The following is a 19,955-nucleotide window of genomic DNA, read 5'->3' as shown; positions in this document are numbered from 1 at the left end:
AACAGTGAAATAGTTTAGCTTAGATTGTAATACCAGTTAGTACCTCTCCACACAGGAGGCTGCTGCCAGTCGGGCATGAAGCTAATTAAATGTGAAGTCCAATGTGGAGTGCAGTGTGACTGAGCAGGGTTAGCAGGATGCTGGACCTATGTGCTGGACATATGCAAGCACTGTGTGGCTTGTTGGTATTGAGTCCTCATACTTGGTCTTTGAGGGTAATGTTGATCACATACACTGAAAACTTTGGTCAAATTCCTTGCAGCTGGTGGTGGACAAAGGTAATGTACCCTGTACCTTTCAGAGTGGAATTTCCTTACAGCACCTCTTACTCCTGCACCTCAGTATCCTTTAGAGACATGCAAGAAAGTACCATTCCCCTCTCCCTAGATGAGAAACAAAGCTTAGAGACAGCGGCTTGTCAAAAACTTGCCCTGAGCCTGCTTTGCCTTTCAATCATTTACAGTCTTGGGACCCACCTACATTTGAGGAAAAAACCCAAACCTTGTGAAATAGCTATCCCCAGCGGCCACCTTTCAGTATGCAAAGTGTCTTTGTATTGTTGAGCTTTGCCTTCTCTGAAAGACATTCTCGGAGCGGAATAGTGTTACCCACCCATCTGGGAGTTAGTGCAAAATACCCATTGTGCTCTAAATTTACACCTAGCTTCTATAACAATTTCCCATGTAGACAAGCCCATAATTTGGCTCATAAGGCTTAGTCATTTTATTGGTATTGTTACCAGTTCATCCACAGGGCACTAGCTGCAGGGTCCTTTCATAGTTCATAACCTAGCCAGAATGTCATTGAACTACCCACTTGAATACCCAGAGATCCACCTTCCCAATCTATTCTTGTAACTCTTCCTCTGGAATTTGCATTTTTCCATGTGGCGGTTACCACAGTTGGTTCTCCAGTTTCTACTTGGCCAGTGGTCATTTCAAGTTTTTTCACTTGTAATATATCTGCTTTGGTGTCTCTTTGGTCTTGTTTTATGCAAGGTTGTGGTTGAAACACTTAATATTTTACACTGTCATGGCCAAACTTCTGTTGAAGCTTTTTAATTTCCCAGACTTTTTATGCATATAATTGTCATTAGAAACTTGCAAGCTTTCACCTTGTCTCCTAAACTTGCCAAGAATCTTGCTTATTTTTCCTTGTTAATGTAGCCATAGTTTCATAAGTACTAAACAATTGATCATGTTACTAGTAAAAATCCTTTTTGTGGGCTCCTGCAGTTACTCATACACATTGATTCTTACATTGTTAACCTAGAGGCTTTAGCAGTAATGTGTGCTGTTGTGACATTGTTATTCATGGAACGTTTTCAGTTTCAAATGTAGTTTGGCTCATTTGCCTGATGAGTCCAATTGTTTGGAGACAATGCAGAATGGCAGCACACTTCTCAATTTTTCTTTATATGTGAAAGTATCATGGAAAGAAGCTGGGGTTATTAATATTTAAGATCTCGGCTGGTGAAAGCTCAGCTGATGGAAGCTGTGTTTCTGGAAGGCTATCACCATGAAGAAACCTACCAGAAGAGACAGGAGGACACTAATGCTCTGCTCCCTCTGCAACTGGGGTGAAATGCAAGCAAAGCAAATGGCACCCTTCCAAGGAAATGACTATACCGTCTGTCCTCAGATCCTGTGTTGTGTGACATTCTTGCATGAAGTAGAGAAAGACCAAGGACCTCTTTTTCCCAAGGACCTGCAGAAAGCTGCTGACAAACGCAGGAGCCCACCCAGTTATCAACAAAGGTAAAGCAGGAGTGGCACATGCTGGTTTGTGATAATTTCCTGTACTGCCACTGTACAAAAGGGAGAGCCCCAAGAACAAGTAGCAATGAAGTTGAAGCCACTGAGGTCCTGAGAGCTGAGTGGGTCGCTCAATAAGTTATCCCCATCCGAGACATCTTTTACAAGTGGTTGCTTGGTTTTCGCACTGCATCTGAATTCTAACAACAGAATGAAAAACAGCCATTGAAAATTATGGATCTTGTGACATGTAACTACGGTGAGCAACCTTTGGTAACCCTGAGTCATGTTGCATGGTTGAGATCTTATTTCCTGGGTCCACGTGGCCAGCCTATCAATGTTATATTGCCAGCATCTAGGGATGTGCGAGTAACTGACTATCTCTTGTCTCAGAGTCAAGCTGAGTTTTTAAAATTTACTACTTTGTAAAATGACATTTTTGCCCCCTCTTTCACCAAAATGATTATTTTCTTTTTAGGAAATGTCACTCTGTCTCCTAATTCAGGTGAATCCCATCTCCCATTTTCAGATGAAAACTCCCAAGGATAGCAACGAGAAAGACAGTCCCTAAAGTCACGGGGAAGTTGAGTCCCTCTTCTATTCAGCACTTCTTTCACTAGCGCAGTTCTTTGCGAGTTATACTTGCTTTCCTTATGTTTCTGCTAACAAATTGGCTTTGAAGGAGCTTGTAAGCTTATACCAACTACCATGTTGCACAACTTCCTTCTACAGGTCTCTGAAAATTCCTACAGAAGATGAACAGAGCAGGAAACTCAACTCAGGTGCAATACTTTTTTTTCTCTGTGCCACCTCGCCTTCCCCAATGTAGTGGTTTGAGAGTGAATCTGTACCTACTTTTTCAAGACAAAACTGAAAAAACTCGACCCAAACCCTGACAGCTGGCTTAGCATGTTTGAAAGCTTTGGATGGCACTGCTATTTGCTTGGGAAGCTGTCCTGGTTTTTCTCAGGACTCTCTGTCTTCTTGTGATGAACACGAGTCTGTGGTGCCAGATGAAGGCAGCTGCTCTGTGGTTAGGGTAAATGTTACCTCTTGTGTTTCAAACTAATATTTCTCGAAGAAAGAATCATGGATGTGGCATGGCGGAATGTGAGCCCATGGGATTGCCGCTTTCCTGCAATGGCTCTCATTAACAGTAAAAGACACTTCTACCCATGTTTTGTCTAATCCTGTTATGGCAGAATTAAAGTCCAGAAATGCTGCAGGCCCTGATACCTTGCAAGGTCAAGGGATTCACCCCTCAGGGATATCCTAAATAAGGATGTCTTCAGTAGATACCTTTGACAGGGAAAAGCAAGTGTGAGTAGTATCAAGTCTGATAGTGTCCTGTTGTGACACTTCACAAAACACAGGAGAGGACTTGCGCTAGCTTCATGGAAGGGGAAGCAAAGAATCCCTTGTGTCACTAAATGCCTTCTCTAGGTCACCAGTCGTTAAGTGTGGTCCTGTAATACAAAGGAGCTTCTCTATTTTGTCTGTGGTCCTAAATGATTGTCTGCTTGACTGTATCTGCTCCACAGGACAAGTCCAGCAAGAAAGCTTCCCAGGGCCAATGCTTCATTCCCATCAAAGAATGTTGTTTCTTTTTCCTCCTTACCTTCTCTGTACCAGCATATCTGTCTTTTTGGGTTTTCTGGAAGTCTAGCTTCTGGTGATGTCAGGTTTATTCCAGGTCTGGTAGTGGCTATGCTCTCTGTATCCCTGTGGTTGTTCAGGTGATGTAAATATATCTGCTTTCTTTTTGCAAAAAAGACAAACTTCTGGCTTTCTCCTGTTCTTCTCTAGTGAGATTTCTGGTGCCCGAGTTTGAAGAGGGGACACAGCCAGATTTGTATGTTGTTGTGCTTGACTGTAAGTAATGCAAAATGTCAGTAAGCCATTGGCATTATTTTGACTTTATAGTATTTTTCCCAGCTGCAACTTGAAACAAACTGTTTTCCTGTCCTTGTTTACAGGGAGTCAACCATATCTGGGAGAGCTTTTGTTCTGCCAGCACCCGTTATCGGGCTGCTCACTAGCAAAAGGGACGCCAGCCAAAAAAAAGGCATCTCTCAACCTCGTGGTGACAGCTGAGAGGGGCTCTCTGTTAGAGAGACTCTGCTTGTAAGCAGACATCAGTGTGGCCAGACAAGGGTTTAATCCATTTCCTGTCTCCCATTCATTCATGTTATTTTTCTTTCCCTTATTGCACAAACTGCAGCTCAGGGTCAAGCCTTTGACAGAGGAGTATCTGTGAGATCCCCAGACTAGCAGCTTCAGTTGTGTGATGTCCTTGCTGTCTGTTCACTTGCTCTTGCAAAGCTGGCAGCTGTACTTCTTTTGCAGGAGTGTCGTCATCTTGGCTGGGATGGGATGAACTGCTCAGTTCTTGCCCTCCACCCCAGACTTTATTTAGCTTGGGTGCCGAGTTGCTTTGGAGCAGTCTTGGCTAGAGGCTTTCCCTCAGCAGATCTATTCTTGAACTCTCTCCATTTGTGTAGTGAAGGCTTCAGCTTCTGCGCACCATAGGATATGCCTTTGCTTTGTCACGCTACGAAGTGAACGGGCAACTTTCCAGCGGTCTGGCTGAAGCTCCTAGTGTACATATAAAAATCGCATGCCATTTATCTGTCTGAAGGAAGGGATAAAGTCTCTGGCTTGGTGTTTCAATGGCAACCTCATCTCAGGGTCTCTGCTGCCTGCATGGTTGCACCCAGCTGCCAGTAAACCCAGGCATCTGAATAGGAACCCTTCTCCTGGGCAATCGTTTTGCTGCAGCAGCTGCAGGCTAATGCACAGTCCTGTCGTGCTTGGGGCACTATGCTTCTTGAGGCTCACCGAGAAGGGTGATCTCCTAGGCCAGGCAAGGATTTGAGACCTGCATTCAGTTGCTGGAGCTTTGTGACTTCCTGTGCCTTTGGTCAAGTGATGCCACCTCACCTGTAAGATGAGAACAGTACTTCTTTTGTCTTACTGTGTTTTAGGACTCTGAGACTAGGACTACTTGTTATCCCCTCACTGGCCAAAATCAGCCTTATTTTGATTAGAGTAGTTGTGTATGACTGTAGTGCTCAGTAAAACAGTATTTCAGGACGTAAATGAATGTTACAGCCTTCAGAAAACAAACATTTTCTGTTTCAGACTTCTGTTGCTATGAAAATCCCTGTCATCTCTGGAAGCATGCTGGTTCAGATTGTGGCAGGATATTCTGATTTCTTTTCTACTTGTTTCATCCTAGAAAAGTTAATCTTCCCAGCAAGGATGTGTGAGGGTTTTTTTTATCCTGTGAATTTTTGCTGTACTTAGTGAAACAGCTCTGTGACCACCCTAGCATTTGAGCATCCTGCCTCTGCTGCACTTCCTGGCTTCAGAGAATCTGAAGATTCCCCTGGAAACCCATAGCTGGTTTGTGCAGGTCTGGGCTTACCTGGGCTCTGTACTTCAGCAAGAGCTATTGAAACCCCAAACTTGAAGTTACTAATCTGTCAGCTTCAAACATTATTCAAAGGTGGGAGAGATGGAAGGGGAGAGCATTTTTGCGACACAGCGAATCTGGGCTGTCGTGCCCCTTCCAACTGCAAGTCATTGCATGGGGTTTGTTTTCCTTTCAGCATTCCGGCTGGTTTGGCTTATCACAAATACTGTGTGCTTTCGATGACATTTTTAATGTAAGCAGACTACACATCTTGCATGGATCATTTTTGCCATTTGGTGATTTTGAATGTTGGGTTTTCTTTTTTATTGTTTTCATTTAAACTGAACACATTTCTTCTCCCGGAGGGATTTTACAAGCTAGTTTGCAGAGTAACAAAGAAGGAATTTTGCAGGCTCATCCATTTTGGTCTTCTCTGCTTTTGAAGGCTATTGCTACAGGGTCAGTAGGAGAAGTTTGGGATCTGTCACCCAAGAGGTTGGCCTGTAGCTGATTTTACTCCTCAGTTTCAGAAGTAGTAACACCACAGGGAAATCCTTCTCTCTCTCTTTCTTTCCAGTCAATTGAATAATAAATCCCAGAGCTTATTCCAGTGCATTAGGATTGCTATTTGAAGTCCAGTTACACGCAAACTCTCTTATGTGCTTAACTCCCTTATTTCTCTCCAAGATACACAGTCATGTGCTTGCAAAAAGATGCCTGCTCTCCCATACACACACAGAGTATAAATAGAGGATGAAGAGTGCTCCTGCGAACAGGATAGATAGAGGCTCCGGGTGTATAAGAGATTCGAGCTGTAGCACAGAAGTGTGTTCTGAGGTTTGAGAACAGGTGTAGATGGCTGTGTGCTGCTAGCTGGGCACAGGTGGAGGGCCATCTGCTTTTTAGAGTGTGCACAGGCTCATGTGTCCTCAGGCTGCTAATTGAAGGCTTTTTGATCTTGTCCAGACATGCTGTCTGGCCGCTCTGCCTCCTTGCTGGTAGGGAAGCGCAGTGCTGCTCCTGCAATAGCACTGAGATCTAACTGTTACAAAGACAGGAGCTGATGATTACTCTGGTGGCATAGAAACATGTGTCTGTGTCCTTTGTCTGTCTTTGGGACTGAGAGCCTAGTGCATTGCTCTGTACAACTTGGGGTGGGAGGTGTCCAAGTTTCTGTTTTCTGGGTTTTAGACTTTTGGTAAGTTGTGCAAAGCAGACATGCTCAGAGTTGGGAGTCCTCTTCCTCCCCTTTGGCAAAGGCAGGAGATACATACAGTGGCCTCCAACACTCCTGCAGCTGCAGGTTTTGTGTTTTTGTCCATTGTCTGCAGGAGCATATTTGAAACTCCTCTGGCTACATTCTTCCCTGGGGAACTACTGCTTTTGTGCTAGGGAAGTTGGAGGAGGTGAGGCTGCAGGGGGAAAAAAAAAAGGGGGGAGGGGGGGGAAGACCATAGGTTTGATTCAGAGTGATGCTCTCAGCCAGGCTTGCGAGTATAAACATGATGGTAAAGCTATGCCTTGTCCCCACATCAGCTGTTGCACTGGTTTGAGGTGAAGTTCTCTGTGGAATACTGACAAGATAAGGTACCTGGTATAACCAGTGCCTGGTAAGCTTTGAGAGGATAGTTACAATGGTCTGTCTGGAGTGGGGATGCTGGCTGTTGGGAACCAAGTATGTTCTTGATAGCTTTTCTGAGAAACAGACTCTCTGGGTACAGCCATAGGATATTCTTTTCTATCTTAATACTTGTCCAGCTCTTTCCAACCTCCTTTCTTTCCAAGGCAACCAAGTGCTTCAAGATTAGGTTGCTTAACCTGATGTATTAGGAATCTGTTTTCAGAACATTCTAAGCTTCTATGGGGAAGCTTAGAATGTCTGTAAATCAGAGCATGGGTACCAAAAGTTAGAGGAACTACCATAAACTTTTTGGTATTATTTTAATGCAATGGTAGCACTTGTTATAACAAAAATGGATTATCCCTGTTGAAAAGACAATACGCTGCTTATATGTACAGGGCTGGACTCACTGGTTGACAGATGGCTTCATTGCCATGAGAGCAGTAGGTAAAAGAAAGCTTGGATTCCTTGGTTTCTGGATTCTGTGCCAGTCAAAAATACAGTTTCATTCCTCTTCTTATCCTGAAACCCAGCAGTAAGTGATGTTGAAACTTTCAATCTGGAACTTGAATAAAAATGAACAGAAGCCTCCAAAGGTCACTGAGGTCTCCTCGGGCACAAACTGCAACGGCCGAGTGAATCACACTAACAAAACAGTCTCTTGTGATGTGGAAATGAATTTCACGCCTTCCCTCTCAATGTGGGCTTCGTGTACAAATAGCTTTGTTTCTAAGTGTCAAAGGGCAGGGCCATGAAGGGGGAAGGTACTTCCTGTGTGTGACAGGCTGTCTTGCTTGGGTCATGGCAGAGATCACGCCTTTCTCTTTGACCTGATTTTTGAGGCTGTGATCCAAGAATGTGACACTCTTTCCCTTTCTTGTGTCATGACTGGCTTTTGTGTTCAGTGACACTTCCTTGGGAGCGAGGAGAATACATCCTTGTGTGCTGAGGCGTGAGACTCGGTGGCTGCCATCTGCTCAGTGTGTCCTGACCTCTCCAGCATTTCCAGCTTCATACCCCTAAATCAGTTAATCAGTCACCTCGTGCTCCCTCCCCACTTCCTGGGCAGCCACTTAGACACGAGCGAGAGACTCTCCTTTTCCCAAATGGTGATTGCATGCGGATCAGCTTGGCTGACACTGTTCAGGCAGTCTCCAAGGGCAGCTGGGTGTTTGATCTGATCTAGTAACAGCAGTGGCTGCTAGCTGAGTTTTCTGGGTTCTTCCCTCAGCATTGCCTCACTCCCTGGGATCTTGCTGTGAGCTTCAGCAAGCATGATGCCCATCTCTTGCAGTAGAGTGGCAGGTCTGGTAGTGCTTGGAAGCCTTTTGCTGAAGGGGACTGTGTATGCTGAGCACATCCTTTGGCTGCCTGGGAAGTGAAGAGGTGCAGGCGGTGGCTCACCCTAACCTCTTACTGTGATTTTGCAGGTTTTAATGCCAGTCTTTGTGGCTTGGGTGACATCCAAGGGAAAGGCTTCCCTAGACTACTACCAATCCTTTTTTCTACCTGTTGTGTTTTCCACATAGTTTCATTCCACGGCTTCTGATCTTTAGCAGGTATCTTCTCTTTATCTCCTTTTCCCCATGTTTTTTCCTTTCCCTCACTTGCAACGCTTCAAGTATCAGAGGGTGGTGATGCTTTTCTAAAGGAGTTGTCTTTGCTCGCCTTCTGGGCTAGCAGTCAGAAGTCTGCAGGATGTGATGTGATGATACATGTAACAACAGACCTTGGTGCTGTGTTACATGACTAAGGAAAAATGATGCTAGAAGAACAGACCAACTTTAGAGCAAGCTGGAGCTAGCAAGCTGGGACCACTTTGCATGCCTGACTGCACGATGCTGAACAGAGCTGTGAATGTCAGGACTCTTCCAGGAAATTCAGGGTGGGTGGTAGGCTGTGACAGCTGAGCTCCACGTTTGTCATGCCCCGAGAAGTCCTTGCTCGTTTGAGGATTAAACTATAGCTACTTCCCCGACACAGAACTGCTGCCAAGATTCCAGTCTGGCTCAAGCCACTCTCCACACTTCATAATGAAGTTTGAAAGAGCTTTAACATCTTGGTGTTGGCAGAAACATAGTTTTAAAATCACCGTGTGGTTGGAGACTAGCTGGCTCCGGACACTGGTAACAGGGCTGGAGACTTTCATCTCAAGGTCAAATCCAGCTGTGGTGTTAGCGACAAAGTCATGAACTTCTGACTGATGGTTCGAGGCTTACATGTGGAAAGATGTCTAGAGTCCAACGCCAGGACTGGGAGTCAGGAGGCTTGGGTTCAGTTCCTGAGCTTTGCCAGAGCTCTTCTGAGAGACCCTCAGCAATACACTTAAAAGTCTTCATGCCTTGGGGGTCTCTGTGAAAAAGCACTGATGAAGGTCTACCTACATCGATGTGGTGCCAAGTCCTCAAACTCACTCATGACTGCAGACTCCTGAATACCATTGGATGCAGAAGTGCAAAGAACTAGGTGGGACAAGCTGGCTCTCTCCAGCCTGTATTAGACAAGTGCCTGGATCACAGTTGTCGGTATTAGCGGTAACTGGCGTGCTTTTTGGCAACTTGGAGGGTGAGGACGTAATGTTCTCGGGAGACAGCATTGCTCTCCCATCGCTGGGCTTTGCTGTTCCAAGTGGAGGCAGCCCCGTGCTCAAGGCGAAGCTTGAGCTTGTGCGGTCCTCCTGTCTGGTGGCTATAGAAGTTGGTTTCTGTGTTTGGCAGCTGGCATAAATAATCAGCAACAGCTTGCTGAGAAATTAGTTTCCCCAAGACTCTGTTAACCATGACCAAGCTGCTGCCTTCTTTCCAAGGCATACACGGGCAGAGTGTCCTGGCAAGCCGTTGTCACTGCTCTTCAGAGTAACTGCACCAGTGTCACCGCAGTGCCATCCTGGATGTACACCTGTGCCGGCTACCCCTTGGCAGAGGTTTGGGTGAGATTCATGCAGTTTGTAGCTCCATGTTGGCCCTGTGCCCAGCTGAGGCTGGGGCAGCGCTCCGTCTCCTGGCAGCTCCCAGCACTGCGGCAGGAGACTCTTCCCCCAGGAGACCCGGGTGCTCGGGGCCAGTGTTTGCCGAGCCTTGAGAGAGAAGCTTCGAGCTGTAGCCTGCAACACTGTAATCCCAAAGCTTCAGCCTCTCCCTGTGCTTGCCAAATTCCTTTGGCTGTCAAATAAGGGTAGGAATTTTGAGGGGAGCTTGTAGAGTATGACTTCTGTGTTTGCTTTTAGCTTCGCGAATAGCAGCAGAGACTTGTCTGGCTGTATACTGAGAAAACTCTGGTTTGCCAGCTTTGAAGGGCTGCTGTTTTAAAAGAAAAGCATTGATGCAACTGTCCATTTTGTGTTGACTTCAGAGTCACTGTTGCCTTGCATAGGTCTGCTTGTGTCTGCAGGTGGATCTCTAGTTTCCAGCGGGGCATAGCAGTACTTGTGCTTTAATTGGGACCCTGGGAGTGCTGTGTGCTGTACACAGAGTTAACGAATGTGTCTTGCACCGAGCCTTGGCTGTGATGAGGAAGAATGTAACCCTGTTTCACGTAGGGAAAACTGAGGCACAGGTCAGCAAGCTGGAAAACAGGCTTCTTGCAGATCACTGATGTAGTCTTGTGTCATGATAATCTTTGTCACGATGATGTGCTTATATACCCCAGATCTGAGTGGTGAGGGTGGAAGAAGGAAAGACACCAGAGATTTATGCAATTTTTGAGAGTGCAGTGTTTTGGAAGCACTGTTAGTATGGAGTGAGGAAAGGTTAATGCCAGCCTTTGTTCAATGTCAGAGAAATCCACATGGAGGTAGAGTGAGGGAAACGAGTCATCATCCCTGCTACTTGCAGTGACTTTGTAGTTATGCGACCTCCACAAAGCATGCTGGTGTTACTTGTGGGAGAGATGTGGAGAAGAGCCAGAAGAGTATGAAGGTTTAAGGAGAAAAATAAGGCTTGTTGAATCAGATCCACACTGTGGTGTAAACCCTTGCTTTTATTTTGCGTGTCTCCTTTTTCTGTGGCTGGGTGCTCTGGGAATACATCTGGGCAGAAAGATGTACTCTGAATTAGTTAACACACCACCCCTGAGTAGTTAAGTGTGTTCTGCTGACTTCTTATTTGTGTTAGTTACAGGACTCTCATCAGGCCCACGTACAAAATGTCCTACCGAACTGTGACCACGCTGGAGTGGAGGTGCTGTCCTGGCTTCACGGGGAGCAACTGTGAAGAGGGTAAGTTATCCAGCAACCAATCTGTCCTTCCAGAGCAGCAAAGGGATGTGCAGATGGACTGGCTGGGTTGAGCTGCATTTTTTTCCTTAATTTGCTCTCAAATACAGGAGCAAATCACCAATTCTCTTCACTCCCCATTTTATTATCTGAATGCTCACACACACGCTCTGAAAGGTGGTTTTGGAAAATAAACCATACTGAATGCTTGCAAAGATTGCAGGGAGGGGGAAAGAAAGTGAGAAATAGGTACTCGGGGATGACCTGTTCATAGATATGCTCATGCTTGGCGTCCCAATTGCACAGTCCTTCAGAAAATGTGCTTTCTCCACGTCAGTGTGTTATCTTCTCAACCTTCCACTGTCATCACCATTGATTGCTGTAGCTGATGATGAAAGCTGGTCCCTGGATGGCTGCTTCTAGGAGCTCTGCCTGTAAGGTCTGGACACAAATAATAAGTGTTCCCAGAGACCCTTGAATTAAATCGGGGATCTTTGGTTCCCCTTCCTACCTGTCCCCCGGTGCAATAGTAAAGTTCCACAGTGCACGTGGAAACACAGTTCTGGGTTTGGTATCTGGGCTTTCACACAGAGGAAAACAGGGCTCTTTCCAGAGCTGGAAGAAAAGAAAGTAGTTTCCCTTTCTTATAACGATGGACAAAAAGGCAGGTTTTGCACTTTCCTTCCTAATATTTTCTGCTTTAACTGTTGCTTCTGGGGCTTTGAAACAAGTCCTGCTTCTCCATTGCATTTCAAGTTTAGGCACTGAGGCATCTGTTGAATCTGCATCATGAGTGTTCATGGCTTATTATGAATGGGAGAGAAACTAAGACTTGAGTTTTCTGTTCATTCGCATCTGGTCAATGCTGCTGGCTGGTCATTGGGGGTGTCCAACGTCTCAAACTCCTGTTTTGTAGCTGCACCTTGCTTAATTTGTGCTGTGGTGTCTTGGTGCTCATTGCATAACGCAGGTGAACCTCTTGACTAACAAAACAACTTCCTAGTTACAAAGAATGATGGTTGCAAACAGCAGCTTCAGGCTGCTGAGGAAACAATAGCTTCCCAGAAGTTCAAGAAAAGTCTTAAAAAGTGGCAAAGCTACCCTAAATTGCAGTCTGCAGAAGAGAACTTTGCATTTTAGCATGCTGCTAAAAGAAGTGAGCCTTGGGAAGAGAAGCTGCTGTGTGCAGCTTGGGTTTTTACCTGTTGCTGCAGGGAAGAGGGATGCTGAGGATTGTGGCAGAAGTTATTTCCAAATTAGCTGCAGCTCAGGCTGGCTGAGGATCTGACCAGGGACCCGAGAAGCCTGTGTGCGCAGCTCATTCGTGCCTCTAGGTTTGGACAGGTGTGAGTAATTACAGCTTAGTGGTGCTGCTGGTGTAAAGGAGAGAATCCAGCTCCCTCCCGCAGTGCCAGATCTGTCTCAGCAGAGTTCAGTGGAAATAAAAAGCCAACATAAGCTTGTTTGAGAAAGTCAGCAGCGATCTCACAGGAGCAGGTCTGTAGAATGAGGTGACAATTTTATGCAGTCAGTTTTCAAGGTGGAACTGTTCTTTTGGGCTTGGATACAGTCTGCAGAGTGTGAGCAGAAAGCCAGTAGCAAGCTCTCACTTTCATGTGTGAGATTCTTTTTACCTTCCCCCCACCCCCCCCCCTCCTTAGAACACCTGGTGCTACCAACAGTTCCGTATTCTTGAAAGGAAAAAAAAAATATAACCCCCCGCCTCCCCTTCCTAGTACAGCAGGGTTGTGTCACTCTAATCTCTAGCAATATTGACACTGCTAACTAGTGTGCATAGCTGCTCAAGCTGTCCAGATGTATCAATTTTAAAACTGAAGCATTTATTTGCTCCTTATGTTAATTCTTAATGTTAGTGTTGCATGGTATTGCAAGTAAAAGAGGCCGAGAAGAGTTTTTAGGGCTCTTTGGCAACCTGGTAGAAAACTTTTTGTACTCTTCCCTTTCTGCACTCTCTCCTGCTACAACTCTGATTCCACTGAGAGGGTAAGATGCTTACATCTGTGTGGGTCCTTCCTGGAAACAGCAGACAAAAGAAAACAGAAAACTAAACTGAAACAAAACAAAACCAGTGCAGTTATGAAGCCACAGCAAATTAGCAGGGTAGAATCTCAAAATGCTTTCTTTTTTTTGGTGTTAGTTAGATTTCTCCTCAATATTTCATTTCACTTGTATGTGTAGCTGGTGCTTTTGAAGCTGATGCAAGGCAGGTATGACTGAAGGCAGACTAGACCTGCACTGTTTTTAACTTTCCTTCTCGCTGTGTTGCAGGTGTTCTAATTCATTGACAGTCACTATTGTTCTCCATGTGTCAGCAGAATGGCAATTACAAGGGCTTTGAGCTTCCACTTCAAGATGTCTCCTGTTTCCAGAGGCTGAAGTAAAAAGTTTTCTTTCCCAATGGGCCCTGGAATAGTAAGATTGCATTTTCATGAGTAGGACAGACTAAGCCAGGAGATAATGGATTGATGAAGCACACAGAGCAGTTTTGGGAGTTGTGTGTACATGGGTATGGCTGTGGGGTCCCTTCTTCAGTCTTGATAGCGTTTTTAGCGTCTTGAGGCTTGAGAGATCCTATTTATTGATTCCTTCTTTATCCCTGTTGAGCAAGGTTGATACTTGCTCATTTTTTTGTGCTGTTCTGGAACAGTGTCTTTGGGGAGCCACTGTAACCTATCTGAAGGATGGATTGTTTTTACAAGTTGTCCTTATGGAAGGCTTTCCTTGCCCTTTTAAAATTTATTTCTTTTAGCATTTTATGAGGGAAGATAGGATGGTGGGAGGGTGAACCAAGGAAACCAAGTCAAAGAACTTGAAATCAGTCAAAGGCTGCAGTGCAGCTGTTTCCGACATGCATACTTGCTTGTTATCTCCCAAATGACAGGTCAGCTTCTCTTTTACAAAGGAAACAACCCAGTGTGGGTGTCTAGCCCCGAAGTATGACAGTCTTATGATGAGAATGGCTTGCTGTAACACACCTTCAGTTACTCATCCACAGTAACATACCACACTGATAAAGCAAGCTGTTAAATGCAATTTGATTATTACAGAGTGTCTTGACCCTTAGCTAATAAGTTTAGCTGGAGTAAGTAACCACTTAACTGTCACCAGCTGGCAGGCACCTACATTAATGCTGAAGGCTGCACATTGTTTAGATTTAAATTATCGTGGGAATTTAACTCTTGCCTTGTAGCTGATAAAGAGCAGCACGGTCTGGAGGAAGCCCAGCTCTAGAAATGGGTGGAGATTTTGCTGCTCAGTGGGGTATTAATTTACTAAGGCGGGGATGGCTGATTCCAATTGTTTCCTTTTTTTAAGTGAACACTGCTTGGGGCTCATCCCCCTTGCCTTTGTTGCTTTGCCCTCACCCAAAGGTATGTCAGCATTTGAAAGGTCTCTAATTCCTTTATTGTTTTAGTAGAACTGTGACCAGCTAGTTGAGTGGATAGTTAAAAATCACCAGTTGTATCAGGGCTTCCTAGAGGGTTTCTTGCAACTTTCTCAGATGGAGAAAGAGACTTGATGCAAACAAGTCTGGTGAATTTAGCTGTCAGTAGATGCTAATTTTTATTTTCCAGTTTCAGGGTTTTTTGTTTTGTTTAAAGTGGAGCCCAAGCCTAGGACAGGAAATTAATCCACTGAGCCACCCAGTCTGCTTACTGCTGATATAAAGAACATATGGGTGAGGGCAGTGCAGAGGTGAAGTGGTTTAGCTATTGCAATCATGCATCAAGCTGATTGATTTGAATCCAAGATGATGCTGACATTTCAACTCAGCCTTTTTTTCTATATGGCTGAAAGTTCAAAGGCAAGTGCTATCTCTCGGGAGAAGAAAACTGTCCCTAGCAAGCTCAGGCACTCAGCACTGCCCTGGAGCTCTCCAGTTAGGCATGGTCTTATTTCACTTTACAAATCTAAAATAGATTTCTTTCTTATTTATGTTGCTTGAATTTGGGACGGTAGCCAGTGTCCTGTTTATCCCAGAAGCAGATTGATGGTAGACAGCTTAGCTGTTTGGGCAAGAAGCAGCTCTAAGGGTAACCCTGGCACCTCTAAAGTGATGCCATTGGGATTCCAAGCTTACTGTTTGGGTTTTTTTCTTTCTGTAAGAATGCAAGTAGTGTAGGAAATTTGAGTAGCCTTGTTAAAGTAATGGTTTGAGAACTTCCTTTTTTTTTTTTTTTTTTCTCAACACCCCCACCCCCCCATTTCAGTTCTTGGAATATTTTTATCTACTTTTAATAACTATTGTTTGCATCTTGTCATCCTGCTATTTTTCAAACCTCTTAGATTCCCATGTGTTTACAATTTTGAAAGCAGCATAAGAAAATTAGGACTTTTGTCTCTGTATGGTAGAGTGTAAAAACCCTCTCCTTTTTTACTGCTGGTTCACAGTTTCTTGGTCTCTGGAGGAGAGATGCAGAACAACACTGCCAGGAAAATGTTAAACTAGCAAATGCAATTAGGATAGAAAATTTGATGAGGCCATGAGAATGAACATCAAAACTAGAGACCTGAAAGTTTGAAAGCCCATTAAAGTGCTCTAAAAAGAAGGGTATTCAAACTGGTGTTAATGGGACCTTACTTCTCCAGGTCTTGGTTTGCTCCCCTGTGAACTGTTAAACATAGAACTGTCAATCTATGTGAAAATACAGCATGAAGGTTATGGAGTACTGTTTCCCATAATATCACAGTAGCTTTTCACTGCTACTGAGCATCCCTCATCATACCCTTAGAAACTGAGAAAATATAAGAGAAGACAGTGGGAGTCGGGGCATTGCAGTCTGTTCCTACTGCTGCTAAATCCTAGGACAGTGATGTTTTCCCACTCCAGCAGAGTCCAACTCCTGCCATAACCAAAACAAAAGCTTCTGTCCCAACAGTGAAATGCTCCCAGGGAAAGCTGTCTTGGTGCTCCTGGATAGCAGGGCAGTTCCATGCTGCAAATGTCTGGCAGGCTGAGGCACCTTCCTTTCAAGTCTGGATCTAGCACAGATCCTTGCACCTGTGTAGTTCTGTACTAGACTCTGGCTCAAGAATTCCTTTAGTGAAATATGACTTTGCTTTTAAATTTTGAGATCTTTGTTTTAAAGTCCAACATTTGGTTCCACACAGCAAATTTGCTTCTAAAAATATCTTCTCATTCCAAAATTTAATGTTGCTTAAATACAATAAGTGAAGTATGTGAATACATGTTATAGACTAAGTGCAACCTGAGTTTTGTAATAATTGTCTAGTTAGTAAAGCAATTAGTAAGTATGTAGTAAAATGTACTAACTAACTCTGCAAACCTACCTTCGAAAATATTTCATAAAAAAACATTAAAACAAGTTGATCACCTTTGATGGAATTGCTGATGTATGACAGCAGCTTTCTGAGTAATGATGTTTGTGTACACAAGTGTTGGATAGTAGCTTCCCTTATGTTTTCTTCTGTATCATACACCTCCTGCTCCTCCATATGTTATACCTCCTCCTGCTTGTGTTTCTGATGGCCTCTTTGGGAAACTTCAGGTGGACCTTCTGTCCTGTATTAAACTACTCTACAATGTGTCACCCAATTCCTATCCACTCCCATCAGCATGCTGACCATGCAGCAACCTTTGGCTTCAGGCATAACATGTGTCACCCTTGATCAAATTTTCTGAGGAGTTCCTGGAGTGTGTGGTCACTGTTGGAAGAATACACAGCCTGCTGAGAGCGCTTTCTGGCATCAGTGCTGTGTGACTACTCGAACAATTTCTAAATGTTCATCTTCTCTTGATACACAGTCAAAAAAAAAAAAAAAAAATCCCTGTCGGATTTCCAAAGATTCTGACACTGCATTCCAGCATCTGAGTGGTTTCATTTTTTTTGGACATTTTTAATCTGAACAGGGAGAATTTTATTCAGCACCTAACGTCAAAATATTTGGAGTGCTAAATATCTGCAGATGTTATCTTAACATAATTAGAAAAGCTGTATGCTGTACTGTTACATTCTTCCAATTGTTTTAGCTCCCATCAAATTACTGTGGTATGTAAAGAATCTTTTGTATTTTGAGAAGGTATTTGTTTGCTTTCCCAAATATATTGGATGCTACTGTTTGTCTTAGCTTTGTAATTCTTAATTCACAAGTGACAGACCCACCTATTTATAGTTAATGTCTTTCCTATTAATTTGCCTTATTTCTAATAGCAGTGGACATAACCTTAACTTGGGCAGGGCTAACACGGGATCAGGCTGCAAGACTCTGTGTATCTGGTCTGCTGGGGTCATTCTCACCATGCTGGCAGGGTTCTGCCAACTGTTGTCAAAATAGACATGCATGTGGGGCTGCTTTAACAACTTCTGCCTGTCCATAGGTCCTGATAGAACTATAAGATGGGCGTGTTTTCTGGGAGGTGGTGGGATGCAGCAGGAGAAAGAGCTGAGGAGGACATCCTGGGTAGTTGACTTGAGCTTCTGAGCTCCTACTACTATAGTAAAGCAGGTTCTGCCATTATACAGAACAGATGCCAGTAGCGAGGGACCGCTCTTTCATGTCTCTGCCACTGTTGCTGCTTCCTAAAGAAGTTTCATCTTCTGTGCAACAGTCTTTAGTGTATAAAAACAGTACAGTAGCAATTGTGATCCTAGAATTGCTGGAAAGACCAAAAATGGTGAATTATTAGAATAGATGGTCTACAGAATTGAGTAGGGTCTTAATTTCTGCCCATTAGAGATGGGTTGGGTTGGTTCTGCCTTGAGGCTGGGAGGCTCTTGAGGTCTTTTTATCTGCTTCGGTGACAAAGCAGGGAAGTGCTGATGAGCTGGGCTATATTAGAGGCAATTGTTGTCAAAAATGTTGTCAAAAATATTTTCAATTGGTGACTGAAGCTGATGTAGGCAATGCTGGTTTCAATGCATCCTGCTTTAATTGCTTACGATCCTGTAAAGAACATAAAGGGTTCTACACTCTACAAAGCAGATAAACAACTAGGAAAAGGTCCACAGAAAGAAAATGCTTTCATTGAGGAGTTAATGTGCTGGTCACAGGGGTAGGTGAGTGACATTTTCAGGTTGTTGCTTGTAAGGTCAGCTGAGGGGACACAGTGCTCTCGGAACTCTGCTGTGAGCCTGTAAGGAGAGCTCGAGGCAGGGGGGTGGAAAAAGTAGACCTTTGACTTCAGTAGCTAGTTACTGAATGGCAAACAATGCCAATTCTTACTCGCCTCTGGCACTAATGTGTGTTTTAGCAGGTTAGGACTTTCTGATGGGATCAGTTTGATTAGCCGGGAGAATGGAAGAGTGGAAATGTTGGGCACTGCATATCTCTTTCTCTTGACTCAAACAAAGATTTGAGGGTGGTGGACCTGAAAGCCTTTAAGTATTTTCTATTAGATTTCTTTAAGCACTCTTAGGCACCTCTTGGGTGGTTGATTAGTTAGATATTGAAACTTGTGCGCCTGGGTGACCTCTAGAATTTGAGAGGTGTGGGTGAGAGGTATGAAAAGCCCATACGACAACCTCTTGACAGTGTTCATCTTACTTTCATAATCCTTACTGCCTTCTTCAGGCCTGTGCTTTTAACTCACTACTTTCTCATGTAGATGTTCTCTTCAGAGCTGTCTTCCCCCAGAATTATCACTTATTTCCCACTCATCCTCATTATGATGGACCTTTTATTTTCTTGAGGCTATTGGAAGGGAGTGGCTTTTTCCCATATGTAAGACTCACCTTATTACAGCCCCTGGGATAATAAATCTATTTTGTGAACTTCTAAATCTGCCTAGGAATTGGAGGGGATTTCAAAACACAGCTGACTTCTTTATTCTCCCTGCCCACCCTCCCCCTTTTTTTGTAATTTTTTTTTTTTTTTTCAAATCCATGAGGGCTGTATCCTTCAATGGGTTTGCAGTTCACGTTTGGTTTGGGGAGGGGTTGGTTAGTTGGGTTTTTTAAGTATTTGGTCTTATCAGACTTCACAAACTGTGGTGAAATCTTGCAAAAGAAGGATGGCCTAACAAAAACAGAGATGGCTTTGATTTCATTAGGTTTAGAAATGCTTCTGACATAGAAGCAATTCTGCTTTTGCTGCAGGGAGAGTAAGAGTAATTACCACTAGTGTATTATTCTAGAATAATTATCACCAGCTCATGCTAAACTCTAATCCTGAGGACAGTCATCAGCTCGAAGAGAAGTGAATGGACAAGATGGACAGGACACTTTTTTTGTTTCCTTTTAAATATTTATTTTGGTAAGCCACAGCTAGCGGAATGATCTCGCTGAAAACCTGTCTGAACATGAGTTACACAAGATGTACTCTTGCCCTTTTGGAGGAGTCAGAGAAGTGTATAATGATGAGAGCTGAGGCTGAGTGTTCATAACTTGGGGAGTTAGCCCATGTGACGTATTTGCTGCTTTCACAGATGGTTGGGATGTGTGAGGGCTGGATCCTTTGATTTCCAGTATCCAAATCTGGAGATATCTTGTGACGGCTACTAGTTTTGCTGCCTGCCTTCCTAACCTTTGTGGGATGAGTTGATGTTGCTGGACCATTAAGGATAAAGGAGGGATGACCTGGAGGAAGCAATTTTGTGTAGACGGTTGCTGTTATTAAGAGTCACATGAAAATAGCTCAAAGGTTGGAGAACTTAACTAAGCCATCACTTCTGACCAGGTTAAGGACTTCGGACTGATGCAGAGCATGCTGGAAAGTTCATGCAGCAGCTGTGGTGGCCTCCTCTGGAAAAAGGAGGATGTGACACTTTATGATGTCAGTCCTGCAAATGTAGTTAGTACCAAAATAATGAAAAACATTCTCCTGAAAAACTCCACCCTTTTTCTTTTTTTCTAGACAAATTCCTGTTAGAGGTGGTGGAGGAAGGGAGGGGTTGTGTTTATTACAAGTTAGCAATTTTTGGAGTGCACACCACACTACTAGTTGCATGTGAAAGAGCTAAATGAGATGAAT

The 19,955-nt window shown here is 44.0% G+C and overlaps 1 protein-coding gene across 5 annotated transcripts in view; it reads left to right on the top strand.

The window, feature by feature from the left end:
- COL26A1 (collagen type XXVI alpha 1 chain) overlaps nt 1–19,955 on the top strand; it is a 195,347-nt gene that overhangs the window by 41,035 nt on the left and 134,357 nt on the right. For 4 of the 5 annotated variants that reach the window (XM_056330029.1, XM_056330019.1, XM_056330014.1 and 1 more), the window contains one exon: nt 10,903–11,006. In XM_056330029.1, the coding sequence (XP_056186004.1) occupies nt 10,934–11,006 (73 nt within the window). In that variant the 5' untranslated portion in view covers nt 10,903–10,933. The remainder of the gene's footprint in view (nt 1–10,902; nt 11,007–19,955) is intronic. The other variant, XM_056330012.1, reaches the window with a different exon arrangement.

Source organism: Falco biarmicus, chromosome 1 (genome assembly GCF_023638135.1).
Source record: "Falco biarmicus isolate bFalBia1 chromosome 1, bFalBia1.pri, whole genome shotgun sequence".
Taxonomy (NCBI): Eukaryota; Metazoa; Chordata; class Aves; order Falconiformes; family Falconidae; genus Falco; species Falco biarmicus.
This window is presented reverse-complemented; position numbering and strand designations above follow the sequence as displayed.